The 21,425-nt window shown below is 36.4% G+C and overlaps 2 protein-coding genes across 2 annotated transcripts; both read right to left on the bottom strand.

Annotated features, from left to right (window-relative positions):
- Positions 1–44: 44 nt before the first annotated feature.
- On the bottom strand, positions 45–14,546 carry LOC127641877 (histone-lysine N-methyltransferase EZH2-like). Its single transcript, XM_052124691.1, has 20 exons — positions 14,211–14,546; positions 9,023–9,146; positions 8,710–8,838; positions 8,306–8,425; positions 8,094–8,214; positions 7,745–7,924; positions 7,412–7,514; positions 7,136–7,299; positions 6,913–7,010; positions 6,351–6,588; positions 5,806–5,975; positions 5,473–5,567; positions 5,310–5,350; positions 4,231–4,356; positions 2,649–2,827; positions 2,073–2,168; positions 1,903–1,984; positions 1,734–1,814; positions 1,442–1,526; positions 45–1,267 (listed from the first exon to the last, which is right to left on the bottom strand). Exons 2-20 carry the CDS (start codon positions 9,137–9,139, stop codon positions 1,207–1,209), a joined length of 2,286 nt encoding a protein of 761 aa, XP_051980651.1. The 5' UTR covers positions 9,140–9,146; positions 14,211–14,546; the 3' UTR covers positions 45–1,206.
- A 1,085-nt stretch (positions 14,547–15,631) lies between these two features.
- Positions 15,632–20,596, bottom strand: LOC127641879 (protein disulfide-isomerase A4-like). Its single transcript, XM_052124693.1, has 10 exons — positions 20,314–20,596; positions 19,850–20,009; positions 19,563–19,768; positions 19,279–19,417; positions 18,598–18,803; positions 18,325–18,483; positions 17,256–17,407; positions 17,006–17,162; positions 16,636–16,869; positions 15,632–16,258 (listed from the first exon to the last, which is right to left on the bottom strand). Exons 1-10 carry the CDS (start codon positions 20,399–20,401, stop codon positions 15,843–15,845), a joined length of 1,917 nt encoding a protein of 638 aa, XP_051980653.1. The 5' UTR covers positions 20,402–20,596; the 3' UTR covers positions 15,632–15,842.
- Positions 20,597–21,425: the final 829 nt, after the last annotated feature.

Below are 21,425 nucleotides of genomic sequence, written 5' to 3'. Positions count from 1 at the left end.
TTTATTACATAACCGAGCTAAATTTTGTGGCATGCTGAAATACAACAGCAGACGATTATTTTCAATGTTTATTTTATTTTTTTTCACAAGTCCCTGTAAACAATTAAACGGCACCATGTAATCAGAAAGATGGAGTGGTCAAAAACCCACAGAAAGGAAAAATGTGTATTAATCAACAGGTTCAATGGAAAAATGTTAATTAAATGGAGCAAAACAATGAATCAACTAGCTCCTAAAATGTAACATCTTTATATTTCCTAGACAAATCACAGCAAAAGATAGCATCAATAAATTATATTAATAAAACAGGTTTACGCTGATCAAATAAATAGGGACCATAAGCTGTTCTTGAGTCAAGCATGGTATTATTGCTTTGATTCTTATAACATCCCATGTTTAGAAAAGAATGACTTTTTTCCACTTGACATGGAACAGTAGCACCTTAATCAAATCTCCCTACCTTTAGTGATGTCTAACTCATAGCTGCAACTGTCTCGGTAGACTTGTGAAACAATACAGAATAATGTTGAGGAATGTACATTTGACCTGATTCCAATTCCATTTAAATCCTTTGTTCATGCATACAATTTGAGTACACTGTTCAACAACATTATAGGAAATCTATTTCAAGAATCTATTCAGTGTTCTTTTTACATTTCAAGGCACCACAATAGTATGATACTGAGTCCACACCCTCACATAATTCACCATTGTGTGTTTACAGCAACTGTGCATTGGTACTCAATGCATTAAATACCTCTGCACCAAGTTTCTTGAGATTACATGCAAAGCAGTGAAGGTGGCTTTGGTTTACACAAAGAACGAAACGGGGGTTGTGTGTGATAACATGCGTTAAACATACAGCCAGTAACAATTTGGTCCAAAGATGTAAAGATTAATTGTCAAAGCAAATAGATAAAAAACCTATCCTCCAGAGTACAAAACAATGGGCCATTTTTAAATGGATTGCTTCAGCTGTAAACATGACAATGTTCAAGTTACTATCAAATAGTGAATCCCAGAGTAAGCCTGTTGGTCAAGTAAAAAAAAAAAAAAAGCAAAGACAGAAAAAGAAAACAAAATATCACTGTAAAAAAAGTTCAAATAGATTCCCTTGTCCTATAAAACCCAGTATCTAAACTGTTTTGGAGATGGAAAGAGAATTCCTGAAGTGTGTAAGGCAATTGTTCAAGGAGGTAGATGGCTTTATGGAATTTCTGATTCACGTTCAATGCCCACATATTTTAGAGCATCGGCTTGACTGTATCTGAAAGTGATAAGAAAATATAGTTAGTTTTATAAGCAACTCAGAAAATATCACATAATAAACTAAGGCAAAACAGACTTTTACGGCCAAATAAACAAGTTGAAGCCATTTTACTTGCCACAATTCAGATGCAAGTAATTTGTAGAATGTAAAATAAAATATAGCATTTTCTACCTGTAGTCAAAGAAGAGTTCCTCTCCAGTCTGTATGGCTCTTTTGGCAAATATGCCAATTCTGTGATCCCCATTAACCATCATGACTGAGGGGGCAGAGAAGACCAGATCATAGGTTTACATTTTACACATTCTCTTATCCAATGAAAGTGAATGGTGACTGAAGTTAAAATTATGCCTAACATCTCCTTTTGTGTTCCAAAGAAATAGTCATACAGGTTTGGAACATGAATGTGAGGGAGTAAATCAAAACTTTTATTTTTGGGTAAACTACACCTTTCTAAATGATTTACCTTTTGCATAGCAGTTGGGGTTCACAGAGTGGTTGGCAAACCTGATCTTGTTCCCTTTCCTAGTTGCATCAACAACAAAGTCTGTGGGTGAAAGGTGAGAGATTGTCAGCCAGTGAGAGCGCATTTGTTCTGTGCAGTAAAACAAGAGTTTGTGAGAGCGGCAAGTTACCATTATTTAGGTTGAACAGAAAGCTGCACATGTATTTGTCATAGACCTTGCCTCTGCGGTCTGCCTCGTCCTGGGAGATGATCTATCAGGTAAAAATAGAAATGAGTTATATTAGAAGAAAAACATCTCATGATGAACTCTGACATGTTAATTACACAAAGTCTTCTCACCTCCCCACAGTACTCGGAGATAAACTCATTTTTCTGAACAGGCTCTTTGATGAAGATGCCCCATCCAGCCACATCAGATGGAGCCAGTAGCAAGTGCTACAAAAACAGAAAGGAGAAATGGCATAAATATCCAAGGAGGGGGAAAATCACAATTCAAACATTAATACATATTAACCATCTGGGTTCCAACACTGGTCCCTTGAATTTCCATGACTTTCTGTGACCTTTCCTTTGTGATTGGAAAAGTTCCAAAACTGGAAAAGGGATTTTTAAAAACATTTTTGAAAATCATATTGATTTGCTAATGAATCATTCAGACCAATTTGTGATCCAGTTTGACTGCAAAATTCACTCATTAAGTCATTAAATCACCATGGTTTGCCAGCAGGTTTTACTCTTAACAAGAGCAATATTTAGGCTGATGAAGTATTTCAAAGATGAGAAACTCAAAACTATAGAAAAAGCTGATGTGGAAAATATTCTTTTTTTTTTTTATCATAATTTCTGTGGCTAATAAGCTCATATAAAAAAAAGGTACAAGCATCTTAATGATGAGGCATGACAGAATAAATGTACCTTCTTCGCTCCTCTCTGGATGCTGCAGTTCTTGCAGGAGACGTTTTTACTGTCCCAGTGCTCAGCCGCCCCACAGGTGAGGCACAGGTCAGGATCACATTCCCGTACGGCCAGGTAACAGGGGCACTGCTTGGTGTTACACTGAGCCTTACAGCGGCAACCCGGAAACCGGTTCTGACCTGATCATGCACAACAATCCAGTTAAAACTCCTGTTTCCAGACATGATGACCATTTCAAAAGAAACACCGCTGTTATGCATGAAGTCTTTCTAGGAGGCTAGAAAGAAGGCTAATACTTCAACTAAAATAGAAAAATGTAATTTATTAACTTTGCTACATTCATGATGTTTACATTTTCATGTTTGAATTTTCATTGTAGGTCACATAAGTCGATCACACACTAAACCAGGTACAAATAGTCCAAATTCAGGAGCATTGTGGGCAATATACCTTCTAAACACTCTCCATGTTAGGGAGTAAGGCTGGTTATACTTCTGCATCAAACCTAGGCTTCGCCATAGCCTGATGTGCACCTTTCCAAAAATGTAACACTACATTATGTTAACACAGACCTCTACGGTGGAGATTGGTCCAATTTGTAACCGGAGACTGTCTGCCAGGGGGAAAAATAGATGAAGTAGCTGCAGATTTTCTCCAGTATTATTTTAAGATCTATTGATCAAATCAACTGATTAGTGATCGCGTCACATTGTATTTGGCATTTTTTTGGTGCACCTGCCTTTATATATTCTGTTTGTGTGTTAAAGTTACAAGAAGAAATGCAACAAAAAGACATTTGTTAACTTTTAAACTGAGCTTTTTCCCCTGGGCTTTTACACTAATATATATATATATATATATATATAAATAATTGGCATGCAAGTGACAATATTTGTTGTATTCCACTCAAGAGCTTTCAATCTGTATGAGGTTTTGACTGTATGTTTGACAGTCAGTACAGTAAAAGAATTACATCTCATGAGTTATGAAAATGGTTTGCTTCTAATTTTACAGTAAATTAAAAATGCTTCAGTTAAGAGTTGCTTATATTGCCTGTATGTATTGTAAAGTCCAGCTTATAAGCTTTAAAATACCCAATTTGTGTTGATCAAGCAAGTAGATTTTCTTAATTTGATGGAAATATAGAACTTCAAAGAATGCCAAAATATTCATTTATTTATTATTCAAGTGACTCAAGAGCAAGCATTAAGTACATGACTGATTTATTTTTGATCTGCATAGCAGAAAACATGCTTCTTAAATCCAACATATTTTGATAAACTACTTTTTAATGCTACAATAATTTAAGAAACTTTTGAATGAGATGGCTTTTTTTAATAATTTCCTCTCAATACATTAGTATTTCAGCTGTGTAATCAAAGAACAAAGCAACACACCAACGTAGCAATAATAAATGCAAACCATGGTGTTGGTCACTACATGAAGTATAAATCGGCCTTAAGAAGCCTAAATTGTCCATAATACTAAAATTATGACACATTTCCAGTGATTTTCTGCAAGCGGGATGTCACTAAGTTTGCATGCTTGAGCTGCCCGACTGGTGTGTGTTCTGTGTACTCACATTCCAAACTGCACTGGCAGAATTTCTCACAGAAGTTTTGGGCAGTCACACAGGGGCAAGAACTGTCACATGGCTGGCGTGGGTGGTCACATGGCTGATAGTTGTAAACATGATTAGAGGAGCCATCTGTGAGCAGATAGTTAATGTGAGTAATGCACACTTTGCATTCTTACCTGACTTTCAAAATTAAGAGTAGGGCTGGGTATTGATACAGATTTCTGGGTACATCTGTTACTGGGTTCAATTTTCTTAAATATTAACTATATTTGCTCTCAGCTAATGCTCTTAATTATAAATAGGAACTTATGTAACCCTTCTAAGTACAACTCGAAAAGATTACTTTTACAATGATATTTTATCATTAGTTTTTCATCAACAAGGTCACATTTTAGCTTTTCAAAACTGTTCAGATTCAGTCTATTCGATCAATTAATGACATAATATATTGCATATATTAGGTTACAGAAATATTTGTGTAACATTTTTATTGTTACGTAATTTTTGTATTTACTGATATGTACATTGATATGCAGGACACACGCTTAATCGGTACGGTCTCTTTAAGACTAGCGGTATCAACAGTAAGCAAATAAGATGTGCATTGTTTCTTTAGTGCATCCATGTGTGATTATAATTAAATGTTTCTTTTTTATTTTTAAAATCAACAACTAATGGAAAAACACAAAGTGTATTAAAAGTAATATGGATCCGTGGATCTCATCTTTGGAAACACAGAACGAGAAAAAAAAACCTAATAACTTCTCCACTATACTACTCAATCATGCAGAGTGAAATCTGAACATTTACTAGCCAGTAGCTAATAGTAGACATTTTGTCACATAGCTTGAGATTTGGTTGCACATGTGAGTGATTTACTTGCATAATAGAGGGTAGCCACATGAAGTGGGATTTAAGAACTGATATTGAGATGGTTCAAATGAAGATCACGATGCATAGGAAAATCTATATTTTTTACCCAGCCCTTAAAAAAGCTTATTTTATTTTAAATCAAGTTTATAGTTGGTGCTTAAGGCTTAAGGATCATTCCACCAACTTTTCTAATTTCATAAGATACAAACCTTTCTTTAGTTGAATTTTTCGACAATGAGTGGCCCACAACCTAGAACAAGAACCCAAGGTGGACAGACAAGTCAGTCATGACTAACACACCATTTAAACTGTACATGTTGAAAGTGAAACAACTGGTATGAGACTCTAACACATCACTCTTTATTGATATACCTGTGTTTCCTCTTCTTCTTCCTTTGAGGAGTGTTTTCATCCACTGCAGGTGCACGTGCAATGATGCTGGATTCTTTTACCCTGAATTCATAAACCTAACAGATCCAAAACAAAAAACCCTCTAAAAAATGAATTCACTGGTATCAATCTTTTTCAGCATGTAATTTAAGAATTTCATTTCAAGTATTAGCATAAACAGTGACACTAAATTTTACATTGCCTGTGTTTAAACTAATTCCATTAAGGCATGTCATTTTTAGACATTCTCTAAAGTAACACGAACAATAATATAAAATTATCTTTGATCATAAACCATCTTTAAGATGTGTGTACCTGTCTGCATGTCTTCGTGCCAATTAGTCTGGCGATTGCGCAGAAGTTGTCATAGTAAGTGCCGATAAGCACTCTGAATAGAGATGCCTCAGCTCCACTCCAGTCCACGTTCTCAGGAGGCTCTGAGCTCAACTTCAACTTCACTGGAGTCTGACACCGAGAGTTTGCCTCTGTACAACACAAAAAGTTACTACATATTACTCAACTACCAACAAACTATATTAGCCAAAACTTCATAACATTCATTAACACTGACATCTTTACATGATACATTGCTTAACAGATCAAGTTAGAAATACATTCACATTCTTTCACATCTATATGTATTAAACAGACATGGACTACTAATCTGCAAAGCATTACATAAATGTTTGTTCATGTCCAATTAATAAAATATAGTTTTTCGATTTATTTTAGTGTCCAGAGTTGATTTAACATCTGTACATTCAGTAATGACTGAACATCTTAAATGTTACTAATGTAATCTTCAGAGATGCATTGTTAAAAGCATCTAGTGTTATATTTTACAGTCACTCAAACTTTACCAGATGAGCTGGTGGTCTCATCTTTTTTGTCATCATCGTCTTTATCATTACAGTCATTCCCATCTGCCCCTCCCTCTCGGTCACTGTCTGTGTCTTTAGTCTCATTGTTGACCGTTGGGGTGCTGGGTCTGCTATTGCTGTTCGGGAGTCTCCCTCTGCGTCTGCCCACTGTGCGCTTAGAAGGGGTCTTGACACGCTCTGCAACCACACCTGCTGGGTACTCCCTAACCATGCCATCCTGAGGAGAGACAGATGCACTGACTCAGTATAAAGTAAACGATTACTAGATACTGTATATGCAACACTTGAAACAGATTTGCGGATTAAAACAGACAATGCATTTGAATAATCAAAATTATATGTTGATATTAACAGCAAGTAAGATAAACAAACCCCATTTATGTATTGTTTGTTTACTATTCTTGGTTCATGTTAACTATAGTGTTAAATAATGTTAATGTATACAACCTTATTGTAAAGTGTAATTCCTTTATCAAGTTTGATCATTTTCTTCAGGGTTGATAATCTCTTTCAATTCTGATTGGTGAAGAAATGCACTTGCCTGAATCATATACATGTAGCAATAAATCCCACATGGTTTGCTGTCGACCAAATTCTCCATGTTCTTACGCTTGTATGTGTTTGGAGTTGCATGGAAAGCTGCAAAAAAACAAGAAAAAGGAATTGATATAAAAAAAATTAAGAAAATTAAAAAAAGGAAATAAAGTGATGATAATGGGTGAAGTGATTGTAAGTTACAAGGATTTTGCGCAACCATTGCTTACGATGGAGGAAACAGTCATATTTGAAGCAACGCCTGCAGAAGAGTGTGTGGAAGGAGTGCAGACTCTGCTCTCTCTGCACTGATTTAGCATTTGGTCCATCGATGTTGGGGGTGCATTCAGGAGGAAGAGCACCTGGGAGCTGCTGCTCAGTGAGCTCTTTGTACCTGAAGAAAGAGGGAGTGTTGAGATGACCATAACACAAATCACAAATCATTTTATTATATTCATGGAAAATATCTGCTTATGGCAGTGTTTTTATAGACACATCTGACATACTTTTCTTTGAGTTCATCAGGTGAACCTTTATCAGGAAACATGGAAGAAATGGCTTCAAAAATTTTTTCAGAGGGGAATTTTTTAGATCCGTCACTGTTACAATCTGTTGGATAGAAAAGAAAGGCATATTTTTTTCTATCAAAAAGGACAGTTTATGCAATAAAACAAGACATTGCATATAATACATGCTGTTATATTTAATAAAATGCCAGTTCATAGTCAGCATTAAATAACGTGTATTTATTTCAAACAAAATGCATCAATTTTATTTTATTTTTTGTAATTAGTATATTCACACAAAGACTTAGCTCAGGCTCAATTTAAATCTCTTACTCTCAGAATTAAGTTGGTCCTTGTGAGTGTCTTTAGTGTCATCTTTTCCATCACTGAGTTCCATCTTCTCCAATTTGCAATCGTACTGATCATCCTCTTCGTCATCTTCCTCATTGTCACTGTACTGATCGAGCGCACTCACTAGCTCCACAAATATCTCATCATTTATAAAGCCACATTCTGCACACAGAATAGAAAATAGGAAATCAATGTCCCATTTCAAGAAAACCCCCAATCAATACATTAATTGAAGAATTGTTAGTTCTGCTTATAGGGACAATTGCTTACAACGTTTTTAATTTGCTTTGAGTCTATGAAGGAAGAATCTGATTAAATTCTAATCCCTGACCTCTATCTCCATGGACTTTTCCATCATAGTTTTTGATAAGCTCTTCAATGAAGGTGCCGTCTTGATCAAGGATTTCATCACCCATGTACGGGATGTTGTGCAATACGGTCTCATCTTCAACCTAAAAAAAAGAAAAGAATCAAACACTTAAAAATGCTTTGCCTTTATAACTTGGATTTCCCCAACAATACATAAACAGAATTTTGTTTTACCATAAAGTTTTGCTGGAGTGGAGACCATGAATACATGACAGGCACAGAGGCCACAGCGTTCAGTGTTTTGAGAGGAATGACTTGTCTGGAGAACTCAGAGAAACCACTGTCAACGGTGCACTGCAAAATGATCGAGTTGTGTTAGATTTAAAGAGTTGACATCCCATAATAGAGACAAAAATTAGTCACATGATGTACCTTTTTTTGAGAGGTTACATTACTAATTCAAGAAAATATATCAGGGAGGATAATGACCCACAAACTTATATAGCCCATAAAGCTGGGCAAAAGGAAACAAATAGGATTCTACGAACACAAATAGTGATTCTCATTAAAAAAGGTAATATTAAAAAGGTGCACTCAGTAACTTTTGCCTGAATCTGAATTAGAAGATGCGTTCTAACCTCTCTGGTACCTCGCAGTGAGCTTACAGGTGTCATAATGTGAACAGGTTGTATCCGTCTTAGTTTCCATTCTTGGTTCAATATATCAGTGCGTTCGAAGATTTTCTGTCTGTTGGAGCTGAACATACTCTGTGGAACAAGAAAATAATTTTTTATATGAAAACATCTTTTAGACAGGTAGGCAACAGGGTTGTTTCCAAAGTTATCAAAGGCACTTAATATCCTCCACTGAGTTATATGCATTAAAACAAAGTCAAATTATAACAACTTGGTATGGGCAGCTTTATCTCTGCCGTGTTAGCCCATGGATCACCTTGACCTCGTCTGCCCTCCTAAAACGTTTGAGCTGTCGCAGTCGCATGTACTCAGACTTCACTCGCCTCCTCCAGCAAATTGGACCCTTCTCTGATTTCCTCCCAGTCAATCCCATGGTTTCCCTATAGACATATACAGTTTTATATTTCATTCTAGACAAATATAGAAACATTCAACTTGGTTACACATGGAGGTGCAGACAGTGCTTACTAGTGCTGCACGATTAATCATATCGCAATCGCGATGTCAGCATGTGCGTTTACATAACGGCAAATTGCTGCGATTTTATTAAATAAATAAGTGCATGTGTGGACGTGACAGCCCATTTTCTACACAGCTAATAAAAAGATGACCAGTCTATAATGATGACACACGAGATGAGAGGAGCGCTGCAGCTCAAGAGTCTGATAGAAACACAGATCATAGCTTGGCGATATATCTTTATTTCATCCTTAATTTAGCTTCATATAATACGGGAGCGTGCCATGTAAATAAATAAATAACTCCAAAACTGTCATTCTCTGTGCGGTCAGAGCTGCTTCAACCAGTCGCGGAAGAGACACAATCTGAGCGGGAGAGATTTAAAATTCCGCCAGCTTATGCGCACTCTAACAAGGAGACGCTAGTCTCTCACCACCGCTGTCTGCAGCTCGCAAAGTTGTCATCATCATCATGAGATCATCATGATAAGTTCAATCTTGTGTGAAAAATAACACTAAAATTACAACAACACATATACATACATATATATATATATATGTAGATGTGTGTGTGAGTGCGTGTGTTTTTAACGTCACTTTTTTGATCATTAAAATGACAAAAAGATACCAGCGATAAGCAGAACTTTTTAGAAAGATGATTTATCGAGTTTGTCATTTGTCATTTTAAAAAACAAACAAAAAAAAACATCCTGCTTAAATGTCCCTGTTTGTTTGGACAATCTTAAATTTCATGAAAATGTTTATGTTCTTATTTATTGTTCCATTTTATTTAGGTGGAATATTGAGAAAATAACAAGTTTGCAGTAATGCAAAGATATTATTTAATTTAGTAAAAATATCATTTTAATTAGAAAAAAAAACTGTTCATTTATAGTGGTTTTTGTTGCTAGTTTGTATGTTTGAGTTTAGAAATACACATTTCAGCATTATCAGTAATCTATTTGTGCATATTTGTTTATTATATCGCAATTGCATAATTAGCCTCAATAATCGCAATATGACATTTTCCCCAAATCATGAAGCCCTAGCGTTTACACTTGTCCTGATATAGTAATAAAGTACAGTAAATGCATACATGTAAAATCACACAAACAGACATAAAATGGAGCGGACATGGTTTACATATGCTGGTGGCCAAAAGTTTGGAATAATGTACAGATTTTGCTGTTTCAGAAGGAAATTGGCACTTTAATTCACCAAAGTGGCATTCAACTGATCACAAAGTATATTCAAGACATTACTGATGTAAAAAAACAGCACCATCACTATTTAAAAAAAAAATAAAACATTTTATCAAATCTAGACAGGCCCCATTACCAGCAGCTATCACTCCAACACCTTGTCCTTGAGTTATCATGCTAAATTGCTAATTTCGTTCTAGAAAATCACTTGCCACTATAACAAACACTGCTGAAAGCTATTTGATTCGTTAAATGAAGCTTAAAATTGTCTTTGTGTTTGTTTTTGAGTTGCCAAAGTATGCAAAACTTATTAGGTTAAAAAAAAAAAAAAAAAAAGGCAAAAAAGAAACTGCGTTCTCTAAAAACTCTTCAGTCAATCATTGTTTTGAAGAATGAAGGCTATAAAATGCTTGAAACTGAAACTGCCAAAAAACTGAAGATTTCATACAAAGGTGTCCACTACAGTCTTCAAAGACAAAGGACAACTGGCACTAACAAGGACAGAAAGAGATTTGGAAGACCAGATGTACAACTAAACAAGAGGATAAATACATCAGAGTCTCTAGTTTGAGAAATAGACACCTCACATGTCCTCAGCAGTTTCATGTACAACAGTGAAGAGAAGACTCAGGGTGCAGGCCTTATGGGAACAAATGCAAAGAAAAGCCACTTTTGAACCAAAAAAACAAAAAAAGGTTAGAGCGGGCAAAAAAACCACAGACATTTGACATAGCGTTGCAGCAGTTTCACGGTATGAAAATTGACTGCTATCATACCACGTACATTTGCTTATCTACGGTAATGAGAAAAAAATGCAACTGGACGGAGAATCTCACCTGCGCGTGAGCATCTCCTTTCAACTTGCGCCACACACACACACAGCAGAGAAAATGTCAGAAAGAAGCGAGGTGGTCTGACATAAGCGAGTGTGTGAGTTAAAGCAGTGTTTCTCAACTGGTGGGTCGCAGGTCTATTCGGACTGGGTCATAGATAGCAGGGAAAGAACAATGTCACGGTTCTCCCATTTAAAGATATTTCGGCGGCCGTCCAAGTGATATCCCATTTAGGACTGCCGAGGCTGATTTAATGATAATCTCGCAATCAGCTAAATGCTTCTCAGCTGCCCTTTCGCACAAGTGTAACGGAACCAGCTTGCACTAATGATCTGCTCTCTGACACGCGTGTGCAACAACCGGGCTTCCTTTGATATTGCGGAGCGGAGAACTCAAAACTGATGTGACTAATTTCAATTCTAGTGTGACTTTTCTAGTTTAAAGTTGAACCTCTCAAACAGTAGGTAGACCAGACATGCCAAACAGCACTGAGGAGAAGAGCAACACTGTTCTATGCACTAATTTTTTTTATTACACATAATCACCTTCACAAAATTGTTTCATGATATTACATGAATAAAAGTAACTGTTAGATATTGACAAACTTATATTTTCATTTTAAATAATCTATATGTAGAATCTATTAGACCTTTTATATCAACAGTGGCAGGTGTAGTTTTAGCTAGTATTTATGTTTTCATAAATACTATAAATTGTTACTATTATTCAAGACTAGCTACTCTGACATACCCATGGTAATGAGGAGCCTTTCATCCTGTGTAATTCTGTTTGAATGATGTTTGAAATTGGGAAACAAACAGGATAATAATGGGCTCATACAAGTAAATATGCTCTTCAATTATTAAAAGGGGGAGAGAAAACTTCCTGTCTCTTTTGTTGTTGATGTCAACAAAAAAAATAATGTCACTTGATGCATGTCCTTGTACTTGAAATCCATTAACAAAACTACACAAGATAAAAAGAAATGTGTCCCAGGATACATTAAATACAGATTACGTTTTTACTATGGCGGGTCACCACTTGATGTCCAATGTAAAATCTGTCCTGAAGCAAAACCAGTTGAGAACCACTGAGTTAAAGGTACAGACAGGAGCAGTCTGGCAGTGCTGTTGTGCACCTACAGTACATGTTAATGAATAATAATCCTAGGACATTATTTTAAACGCTCACACAGTTGATGTTATTTTTCATTTAGTTGTTAATTTAACATGCTGACATGTAAACTAACATGCTTTAGTTATATAACATGTTATAGTTACATGCTATTTATCATCATGTTTATAATTCGGTTTATTATTATTATAATTATGTTAGCTTTCTTATTTATTTTCAAAAGGGATAAAATATTATAGTATACAAATACTTCAATTAAAAAAAATGGTTTCAATTTAAATTATAATAAATCGTTTGTTCAACCAAAAAACACCTTTAAGGGTCATTGTAACTGGTGACATTTCACCCAATAATAAAAGAGTATCTGGACAAACTGACAAGGATATGCAAAGATGTCATTGCTGCACATGGAGGATTTTTTGATGAGAACTCTCATCATCTTTGTATGAGAACTTTGTAGTAGTTTTTTTTTCCAAATTGTAATAATAATTTTTTATGTTATTAATGTCCTGACTATACATTTTGATCGGTTGAATGCCACTTTTATGGAAAGAAACAGGTACTTCTATACACCAGAGCAAAATCTGTACATTATTCCAAACTTTTGGCTGCCAGTGTATGTGAGAGATTCATTCACTCACCATATGATTTGTAGAAATGTAATGGAACAACCAATAGAATGAATGATTCTATAGAACAAAAAAGGCAACTGTTGTTGTCACGATTATCTAGCATTCTGTGGATATGTGGGCTGAATATGTAACGGAGCAGCTGAGTCAGGAGGTGGCATGCTAGACAGTGACAAATTGACTTGTAAATTCACAGGTTTCCCCCTCCCACAGCAATTTTCCCCAATGTCTGCTCAGCATCACTTCCAAATCATTCCAAATGTAGTAACAAATTCTGATTTTCAAATCAATGCAACCGAATGTCCTTTATCCATGAATACATTTCCAGTGACCCAAATGAAAAGTTTTGCAATTACATTTGTTTATTTTATTTAATAACAGTTCGACTTTGTGTTTTCACTGGTGTTAATGTGACAGGTGTATTAACTCATTGGCGCCCCTATTGGTGTATTACATCACACTGCAGCGACTTCAACTTGAAACGAAACATGTTTAGACACACTAACCGAACTAAAGTGGTAATTCAAGCAATAATGACAAAACATTTGCGAACAATTTACTGAGGAAAAAAAAAATAAATTCAACATATGTTAATAAAATAAAAATAACAGAAATAATAAACGTACAGAGAATATATATGCATATATTAGTGTCACTTTGTTGTGTGAATTTATGTGCGCATCTCAGTTTCGGTAACATTCCAAATTAAATATTGCAACAAACGTTAAAAGAAAAGGCAAATGCGCAATATTTCCACGTGTCAATTAGCTTTGCTGCAACACTAATGTAACCGATTGACGTTCTAAATTAGAATGTTTACTTATAGAAATTATTCTTTAGAGCTACTGCAGATTCAGCGAAAACTTAACTAACCTACTGAAGGACAATCGGACTATAAAGAAATGCTCGTTATGTGCATGGTATCGGATTAAAATAACTAGATAAATCACTTATCGTGACTTAGTCACATTATATTAACTTCCTCGTGATCTGTCAGCCAAAACTACAATTATCACATTACTTCTAAACTGTCTATAATCTGACTTCACATGATTGGCGTCTTGCCAATGTTTCAATTTGAAGTCACTGTAACTGGTTAGCTGGGTTGTCTCAACAAGAGACTAAATGTGGTTTCAGAACATATCACTGGAAACAACAGTCTCCTCGCTGTCTTCCTCTGGTGCCTACCTGCAAGAGGAGACCAGTCCACATTCAATCAAGTTACTTTTTTCGTCAGTTTGTCAGCGCCGTCACCAGGTGAAGATTATCGGTTAACTCGGCTGGCTAACTCAGCTAGCTCGAAGGATAGGGTCCTTTCCCCTCCGCACGTCCGCGTTCCCAATACCGGCGAGTCTCGATAAACAAAAGACAAGCGCTTATTTCGCCTCTGTATATTTAAGAATTAGTTTTGACAGGCGTCTTTCTCTCTTGTCGGCGGTAGACTGCGACCGAATTTGAATTAAATTCAAAATGTATAGAAATATTGAATCTTTCCGTTTCTTCAAGTGTTCAAACCCGCTCAGTCTGTCGTTTATAATCAGAATTCGCCGCCCACCTCGCGCACTGCAGAATCAACGAGCGCCAAACAGATGAGCCAATCATTACGAGCCATGTTCGAGTTGCTCAATGTTACGGGATCCGATTTGTCAGGTCCTTTCGGGGACTCGGCTAATCGGATGTCTGACTGCAGTGGGGGCCAAGGAGTGGGGGCCATGTGAGGAAGTTCTCTTTGTTCTTGCTTTTGAACGAATTCATTTTGTAAAACCGGCGCGCGATATGAGAGTAAATTCTCGTATTTTTATAACGGCCTCGAATTGTGTTAGCCAGTTGTTACGGTTTTCGCCATTATTAAAATACCGTATAATGCGATTAATTAGGTTTCGGTTTCTAATAAAACAATAGAAGGAAAAGCGGGCTCAGCGTTGTAGCAACTATTGGGAGTAAAAAGTACCATATGGCTAGTAAGTCGATACAGTAAAAAAATTGTATTTTAGCCTTGAACTGTGCCACTTCCTGTGGACTGTTTGGACTTGGGTCAACCGGATCGTTAAGTACCGCCCACTCCAAGAGAATCTAAGCATAATGTTTTCGTATCCTAAAACTAGAAATATTAGGCATTAGTAAACCCAATCAATGTCCCGTGAATAGGTGATTTAACATGATATTCATATCTGAAATCAGAGCAGAAGCCAAACACTGTTGACGTCTCAGTTGAAGTTTTCTGTGGAATGATATTAAAATGTATATTTATAAAGATGGGATCATTTTGAGATAAGTTATGTCATAATTATGATAAACTAAATCATAAAAGTAGATGACTATATCAGAATTTTGACTCAAATGTTAGATTTTTTTATTTCGATTATGATTTCGCTTCTCATAATTATGGCTTCTCATTATTTAGAGTTTTTAATCTTAATTATTTCTCATAAAATTATGACATTGCATCTCATAACTGACATATCAAAGCACGATTAGGTTTTTGTATGTGGCAGAAATGGGCATCCATACAGAGCAACCAGTGTGATTTCAAGTCAGCTAGATGAAGCAAACGTCTTAAAGCATGAGTAACGCTTATTAATGACACTCACTCAATTATCATTTTTACATTATTTTATTTAAAATAATTGGGGAAGAAACCTCAAACTATGCTTGATTTGGAATGAAAATATTGAATGTTTTGATCCCAGAAACAAATGATAACACAAAAATAAAATAATCAAAACAATCTTTTTCCTTCTAAAAGGTCATGACCCCTCCAGAAAACTTCCTTTCTTAGGGAACTGCATTTGTATAAAGTTCATGGTTTCTATTAATCTCTTAGAGCTCATCTTTTTTGTGTGATAATTTTGTGGCGTGTTGTTCCACAAATTTGCTCAGTTCCTCAACATCTCTTTTACCACCAACAAATTTGACTGGACTCTGCTTGTTGTTGCTGGGAGCAAAGTAGATTGTGGGGAAACCCTCTGCTTTGTAGCCATCATGAGGCACATCATTAACAGTGGCATCCATTTTGGCGATGACAATATTCTTCTCATTCTTGTATTTCTTTCCGAGGGCAGTGTAATCAGGCTCCAGCTTTTTGCAGTGGCCACACCATGGTGCATAGAACTCAATAAGTACGTCTTTCTTTGTATCCATGACAATGTCATCAAAAGTTTTGCCCACCACAACCTTCACTGGTCCTTTATTGCTCTTGGGAACAGGCTGAGACTTTATAACAGGTTTCAGCTTGCCTGTCAGTAGAAAGAAATAAAATAGTGTAGTCATTGACCTTACATTTGCAGTGACAAAAAACAATGCACTCCTCATGCAATGCAAGGCTGGTACTTCTACACTAAATTTACATTCTTGGCACAATTTTTCTAAACCAAGCTACTTGTGATAGAACATACAGGCTTAAAATGATCTACTGTGCAATGGATTTTTATTAAATCTTTAAGAAAACATGTTTTAAACAAATTCTTATGCAAGATCTGATGCTGTAAGATGTGCAACCATAACTACTTGTGATATATCAAATTCAGAATATGCACGATTTAATAAGTCAATTTATGGAAATATGATACATTTCATTTTCATACAGAATAGGCAACAAAACCAATAAAAGTACCTTTTTTGAAGGACATGATAAAGCTCCGGAGCACATCAGAATCAAACTCCTCAGGCTCCATGGCATATTTCTTTCCTCCCTCACCAAGGATGCCCACATTCACCTCCTCGCCACTTTCACTCAGTCCAAGGCTCTTGAGTTCATCAGCATAGTCTTCCTCATCCGCAATGGCAAAGGTGTACTCTGGGAAGTCCTTTGCAACTTCAAGCACTTTGCTCCTCCAAAACTGTGTAGCTGTTCAGAAAAAGTAACAAATTGAGTAAATGGTGCACAAAATAAGAATAAAATAGTTTGCATAGTGAGCTACACCTATTTTCTTGATACTTTTCACAGAGTAAGGTAAAGTCACAGACAACGTCATAATGCATACCAACTCTGTAGTCAAAACTGAAATCTACTCCATAATACACAACCACAAGAGGTCGTTTGGTGTATCTCTTTGCATCATTGCTCTGTTTTCTGTGTCCAACCAAAGGAAGAACGTATTTCATCAAGAAATCTTGCACTTCTGAAGTAAGTGTGGAATCCTTTTAGGGGAAGAAAAAAAAAAAAAACTCCTTCAGCAAATGTATAAACAATGGTTTGCTTCTTGGTCTTCAAAGATCTTGCATAAAACATACTTTTAACGTTAATGAATGAGATGCTGGTTCATATTTAGACCTAAACTTCTCAGGCTGGAGCATGACAATTTGTCCAGGGGAAGCCTTGAGGAACTTCGCAACTTCATTATTGAAGGTATGCATAAATTTGTAGTCTTCTCGCAGGGAGTTACCTACAGAAAGAGAGAACAGATTGTTGACAACTTGGTTGGCAAAAAGATGGTAACTTGATAGAAGCTCTAGACGTTTGTGACTCCAGTGTTAAAATGCTTTCTTCCATATCTGCTTAATATGCTGAGACAACTATAAAGTAAACCATTCATAGATTAACTTTCTAAAAAAAAAAAAAAGTTTATAAAAAATTATAAATTATTATAAACCGTTTGTTTAGAGTGAACTGCTTATAACCCAACAACACTACTCCACCACCAATGGGTTGAGCTGGGGGGCTGAACTGACTGTTTGAACAACTGCAGATGTGGGGCATATTCAGAAAACCATTTCGGTTTTGAAAACATTGTTTATTTGTGCAATTCCATTCAGTGGCACTAGTGTCACAGAAATTAAATTTTTTATTTTTTTTTTACCCAATATGGTGAATTATACATAGTAAATGGTGAATGATGGTGAATAGTAAACAAACGAGTAGTTTCAGATGCCACGTTTTATATATGAAATGTATGCATATATATATATATATAAAAAAATTCAGCAATGCCATTGTCACATACATCATCTCAGAACTTCGATATCATGATGAACGCTAGTAGAGGCAAAAGTTCCAAGTTTCACGTCCTCTCTTTCCACACCAACAGCAACTCTTTAATTATTGTAGAATAAAACCAACTCTCTCTACATCAAGAGGTAAACTGGCATGCAGGTGAGGACTTTTTTATTTTAATCACTTTTCTAAATGACAGTATATATAATCAGTCCTAAAGATCAGATTTGAAAAACAATTGTGTGCATCCTTAACGTGTGCATTGTGAACAAAGCTTTAGGCAGCTACAATTCTAGAATTTAATTACAGATAACATTTCATTCTCATGCATTTGAAGAAAAAGACTTTATAAGACATAATACTACTCACATGCTTCTTGATAAAGCTCATATGCAGAATCTTCTTCACTGGAGAAAACTCCAACAATCACAGCATCATCTCCATCTCTTTGGAGCTCCTGAACTTGTTTCAGTGTCTGCACTTGCTTTGATGGAGAACCTGCCTGGTCTGTCATGTAATCAACAATACCTACACCAAAAGGATGAACAGATAGTAGTTGTCTGGTTTCCAACAGCACCAAATACCTATGGTCTGGAAATCCTTATAGAATGCCTTAAATTTTCAAAGCTGCCAACTACTAACCAAACTTCTCCCGGGGTCCATTGTAGTCAAATGCCTTGCCCTTTCTGAAGATTTTAAGTGTTGGATAGCCAGTAACGTCAAACCTAGAAGCTAATTCAGTCTCTGCAGTTGCATCAACTTTAGCCAGTGGAATAGGAGGAGTGTGATTGCCGAGCTCCTTAGCAGCCTTCTCATACTCCGGTGCAAGTTTTTTACAGTGGCCACACCTGTTTGAATTTAAAGCACACTGTATTCTCAGTGCTACAGACTCATTGCTCAAATGGAAGAGTGATGTGTAGAGAGAATACATGACAAACTACTCACATAGAACTTTATTAGGAACACCTGTACACCTAATTATTCATGCAATATCAAATCAGCCAATCATGTGGCAGCAGTGCAGGGCATAAAATCATGCAGATTCGGGTCAGGAGCTTCAGTTAATGTTCACATCAACCATAAGAATGGGGAAAAAATTGATCTCAGAGATTTAAACCATGGCATGATTGTTGGTTCCAGATGGGCTGGTTTGAGTATTTCTCGAACTGCTGATGTCCTGAGATTTTCACAACATCAGAAGACTATGTGGGCACATAATTAGCACCATAGTGTTCCTAATAAAGTGCAAAGTGAGTGTATTTGCACAAACATATAAAAGCACACTCCCTAAAAAAAATACATGTTAATCTGAAAGATACAAACCAGGGTGCGTAGAACTCAACCAAGATGATGTCTGCATTGTTCACCACATCATCAAAGTTATCCTTAGTCAGGACTAGGGTAGCCTCTGGGGGAGGTTTCCAGTCTGGTTGGGCAACTTCTTTAACTCGTTCAACAATGGCTGCAAAACAAAAGTCATAACCACACAGACGTTCAAAGCATCAGTTGAAACTATTGAGCAACTGATTACAATTCACAGCCACCTCAAACACTTAATGAAAAACAGTAATTCCAATAAATCTAACATATTGCTTCAATGCACTCACCATGCTCACTTCGGTCCCCATCATAGTCCACTGGCTCTCCTTTTTTGAAAATTTTGATGGTAGGATATCCAGACACTTCAAATCTACTGCCAAGAGCAGTAGCCTTCGTGGCATCAACCTTTGCCACTGGAATCAGTGGGTCATTATCTTTGAGCGTCTGAGCGATTTTCTCATACTCCGGAGCAAACTGTTTGCAGTGCCCGCACCTGAAAATGTGTAAAGTTTGCATGATCAAGGTCTTTGATAGTTGGCTGTGTCTCCTATTGAGTGGAGGGAAGTAAATTTACCATGGTGCATAAAACTCCACCAGCACGGTGTCTTTGCCCTGCATGAAGGTGTCGAAATTTGTATCGGTCAGTATGAGCACCCCATTCTCCTCTTTTACTTCAGTGTCATCTGTATCATCATCGTCTTCATCGTCATCTTCACCAAGACCTTCTGTGGAATCTGAAATGTTGGGTTTCACAATGAAAGATCACAAAAGGGAAATCCATCTAGCTAGATCAATATTGTTTGTACAATTATTATAAATACAATTTTCATAATAGCCTAGTATACGCACAATTATGTACTCCGATTTCATAATATTTTAGTGGCTATAAAACAATACAACATATTCTAGCATGTATCAGTACAAACAATTCATCAAACTAGTTAGCAACAGCATACTACCGTGCAAGACTTCATTGAACAGGTTTCAATGTCCCAAAACACTCATAAAATGTCAGCAACATGCAAAGGGAAATCTTACCACCATTGGCATCCTCTTCGCATCGGCTGAGCATTATGAATTGTGTCAATCCGAGCAGCACAATCAAAAGAAGTGTTATCTTCTTCATTATTTTCACGCCTCCTTTCGTTAGATTAGTGAATTATACCTGATGCATGCGCTGCTACCTGCAGTAAAAGCTATTTAAATATAGTGATGTTTATTATAACGTCTTCATTAATTGATTTGGCCCAGGTTATTACAGATCCTGCTTTCTATCTATATGCATTTTTCTGACTTGGCTTCCTCGCTCCTATGCATGAACTTGTCTGACTTGCCACGTTCTGATTGGCTGGCGGAGAAAGGACTTAGCCAATCATTAATCGCCACTCAAGTCCGTAGCGCAAGCACGTTCAGAAACGCAATTGGGTGGTCTGCCGTGGGATGGTTATTGAAAAGGGCGGGACGATATACAGGAACTGTTACCATAGTTTGCAGTAAGTATGCACTTTTATTGTATTGACTGGTTAAATATTCAATACTTAAAAAAACTTTGCAAAACAGTCATGCATTTCCTAAAATGCACATGTGCCTGAACTATACCAGCCAGGGGAAATAAGTAAATTAGACAAAAATAGGTTAATATTTTATTTACTAATTTTCTCTTTTTAAAGTTGGCAAAAAAACAATTTAATTTGTAAATAATAATAATAATAATGCAAAGTTCAAATATCACATTACATAGAGTGTTCAATGTACCATGGAATAATTGTTTGCTCTTCCATAGTATAGTTGTTCATTCCCTCAATTGGCAATACATTAAACACATATGATTGTCCTGTTGCATTGCCTTGGGCTGTCTGACCCATAATCACTTTGCAAGGCCAAGTGGTTAGAACAGTGTGCCTTTTAATTTGTGTGGGGCCTTGACTCCTGGGAACATTGCTGTGGTCATCTCCCATCATGACTGGGCCAGGTATCTTTATAGAACACACAAAGCCCTTCCACTCATCTGAGGCACAATGGGTCTTCTTGCTTGAAGAAGAAATTGTTTTTTTTTTTAGACTCTCTGAGAGGTTCTTTGATGTGGTTTCTGAAATCTGTTGTCACTCTTGAAAGGCTCTGCACCTGCATTTTTCCTTGGCCTTGTGGCA

Source organism: Xyrauchen texanus, unplaced genomic scaffold (genome assembly GCF_025860055.1).
Source record: "Xyrauchen texanus isolate HMW12.3.18 unplaced genomic scaffold, RBS_HiC_50CHRs HiC_scaffold_214, whole genome shotgun sequence".
NCBI classification, from domain to species: Eukaryota; Metazoa; Chordata; class Actinopteri; order Cypriniformes; family Catostomidae; genus Xyrauchen; species Xyrauchen texanus.
The sequence above is the reverse complement of the archived record's forward strand: the minus strand, read 5'-3'. Positions and strand labels throughout refer to the sequence as shown.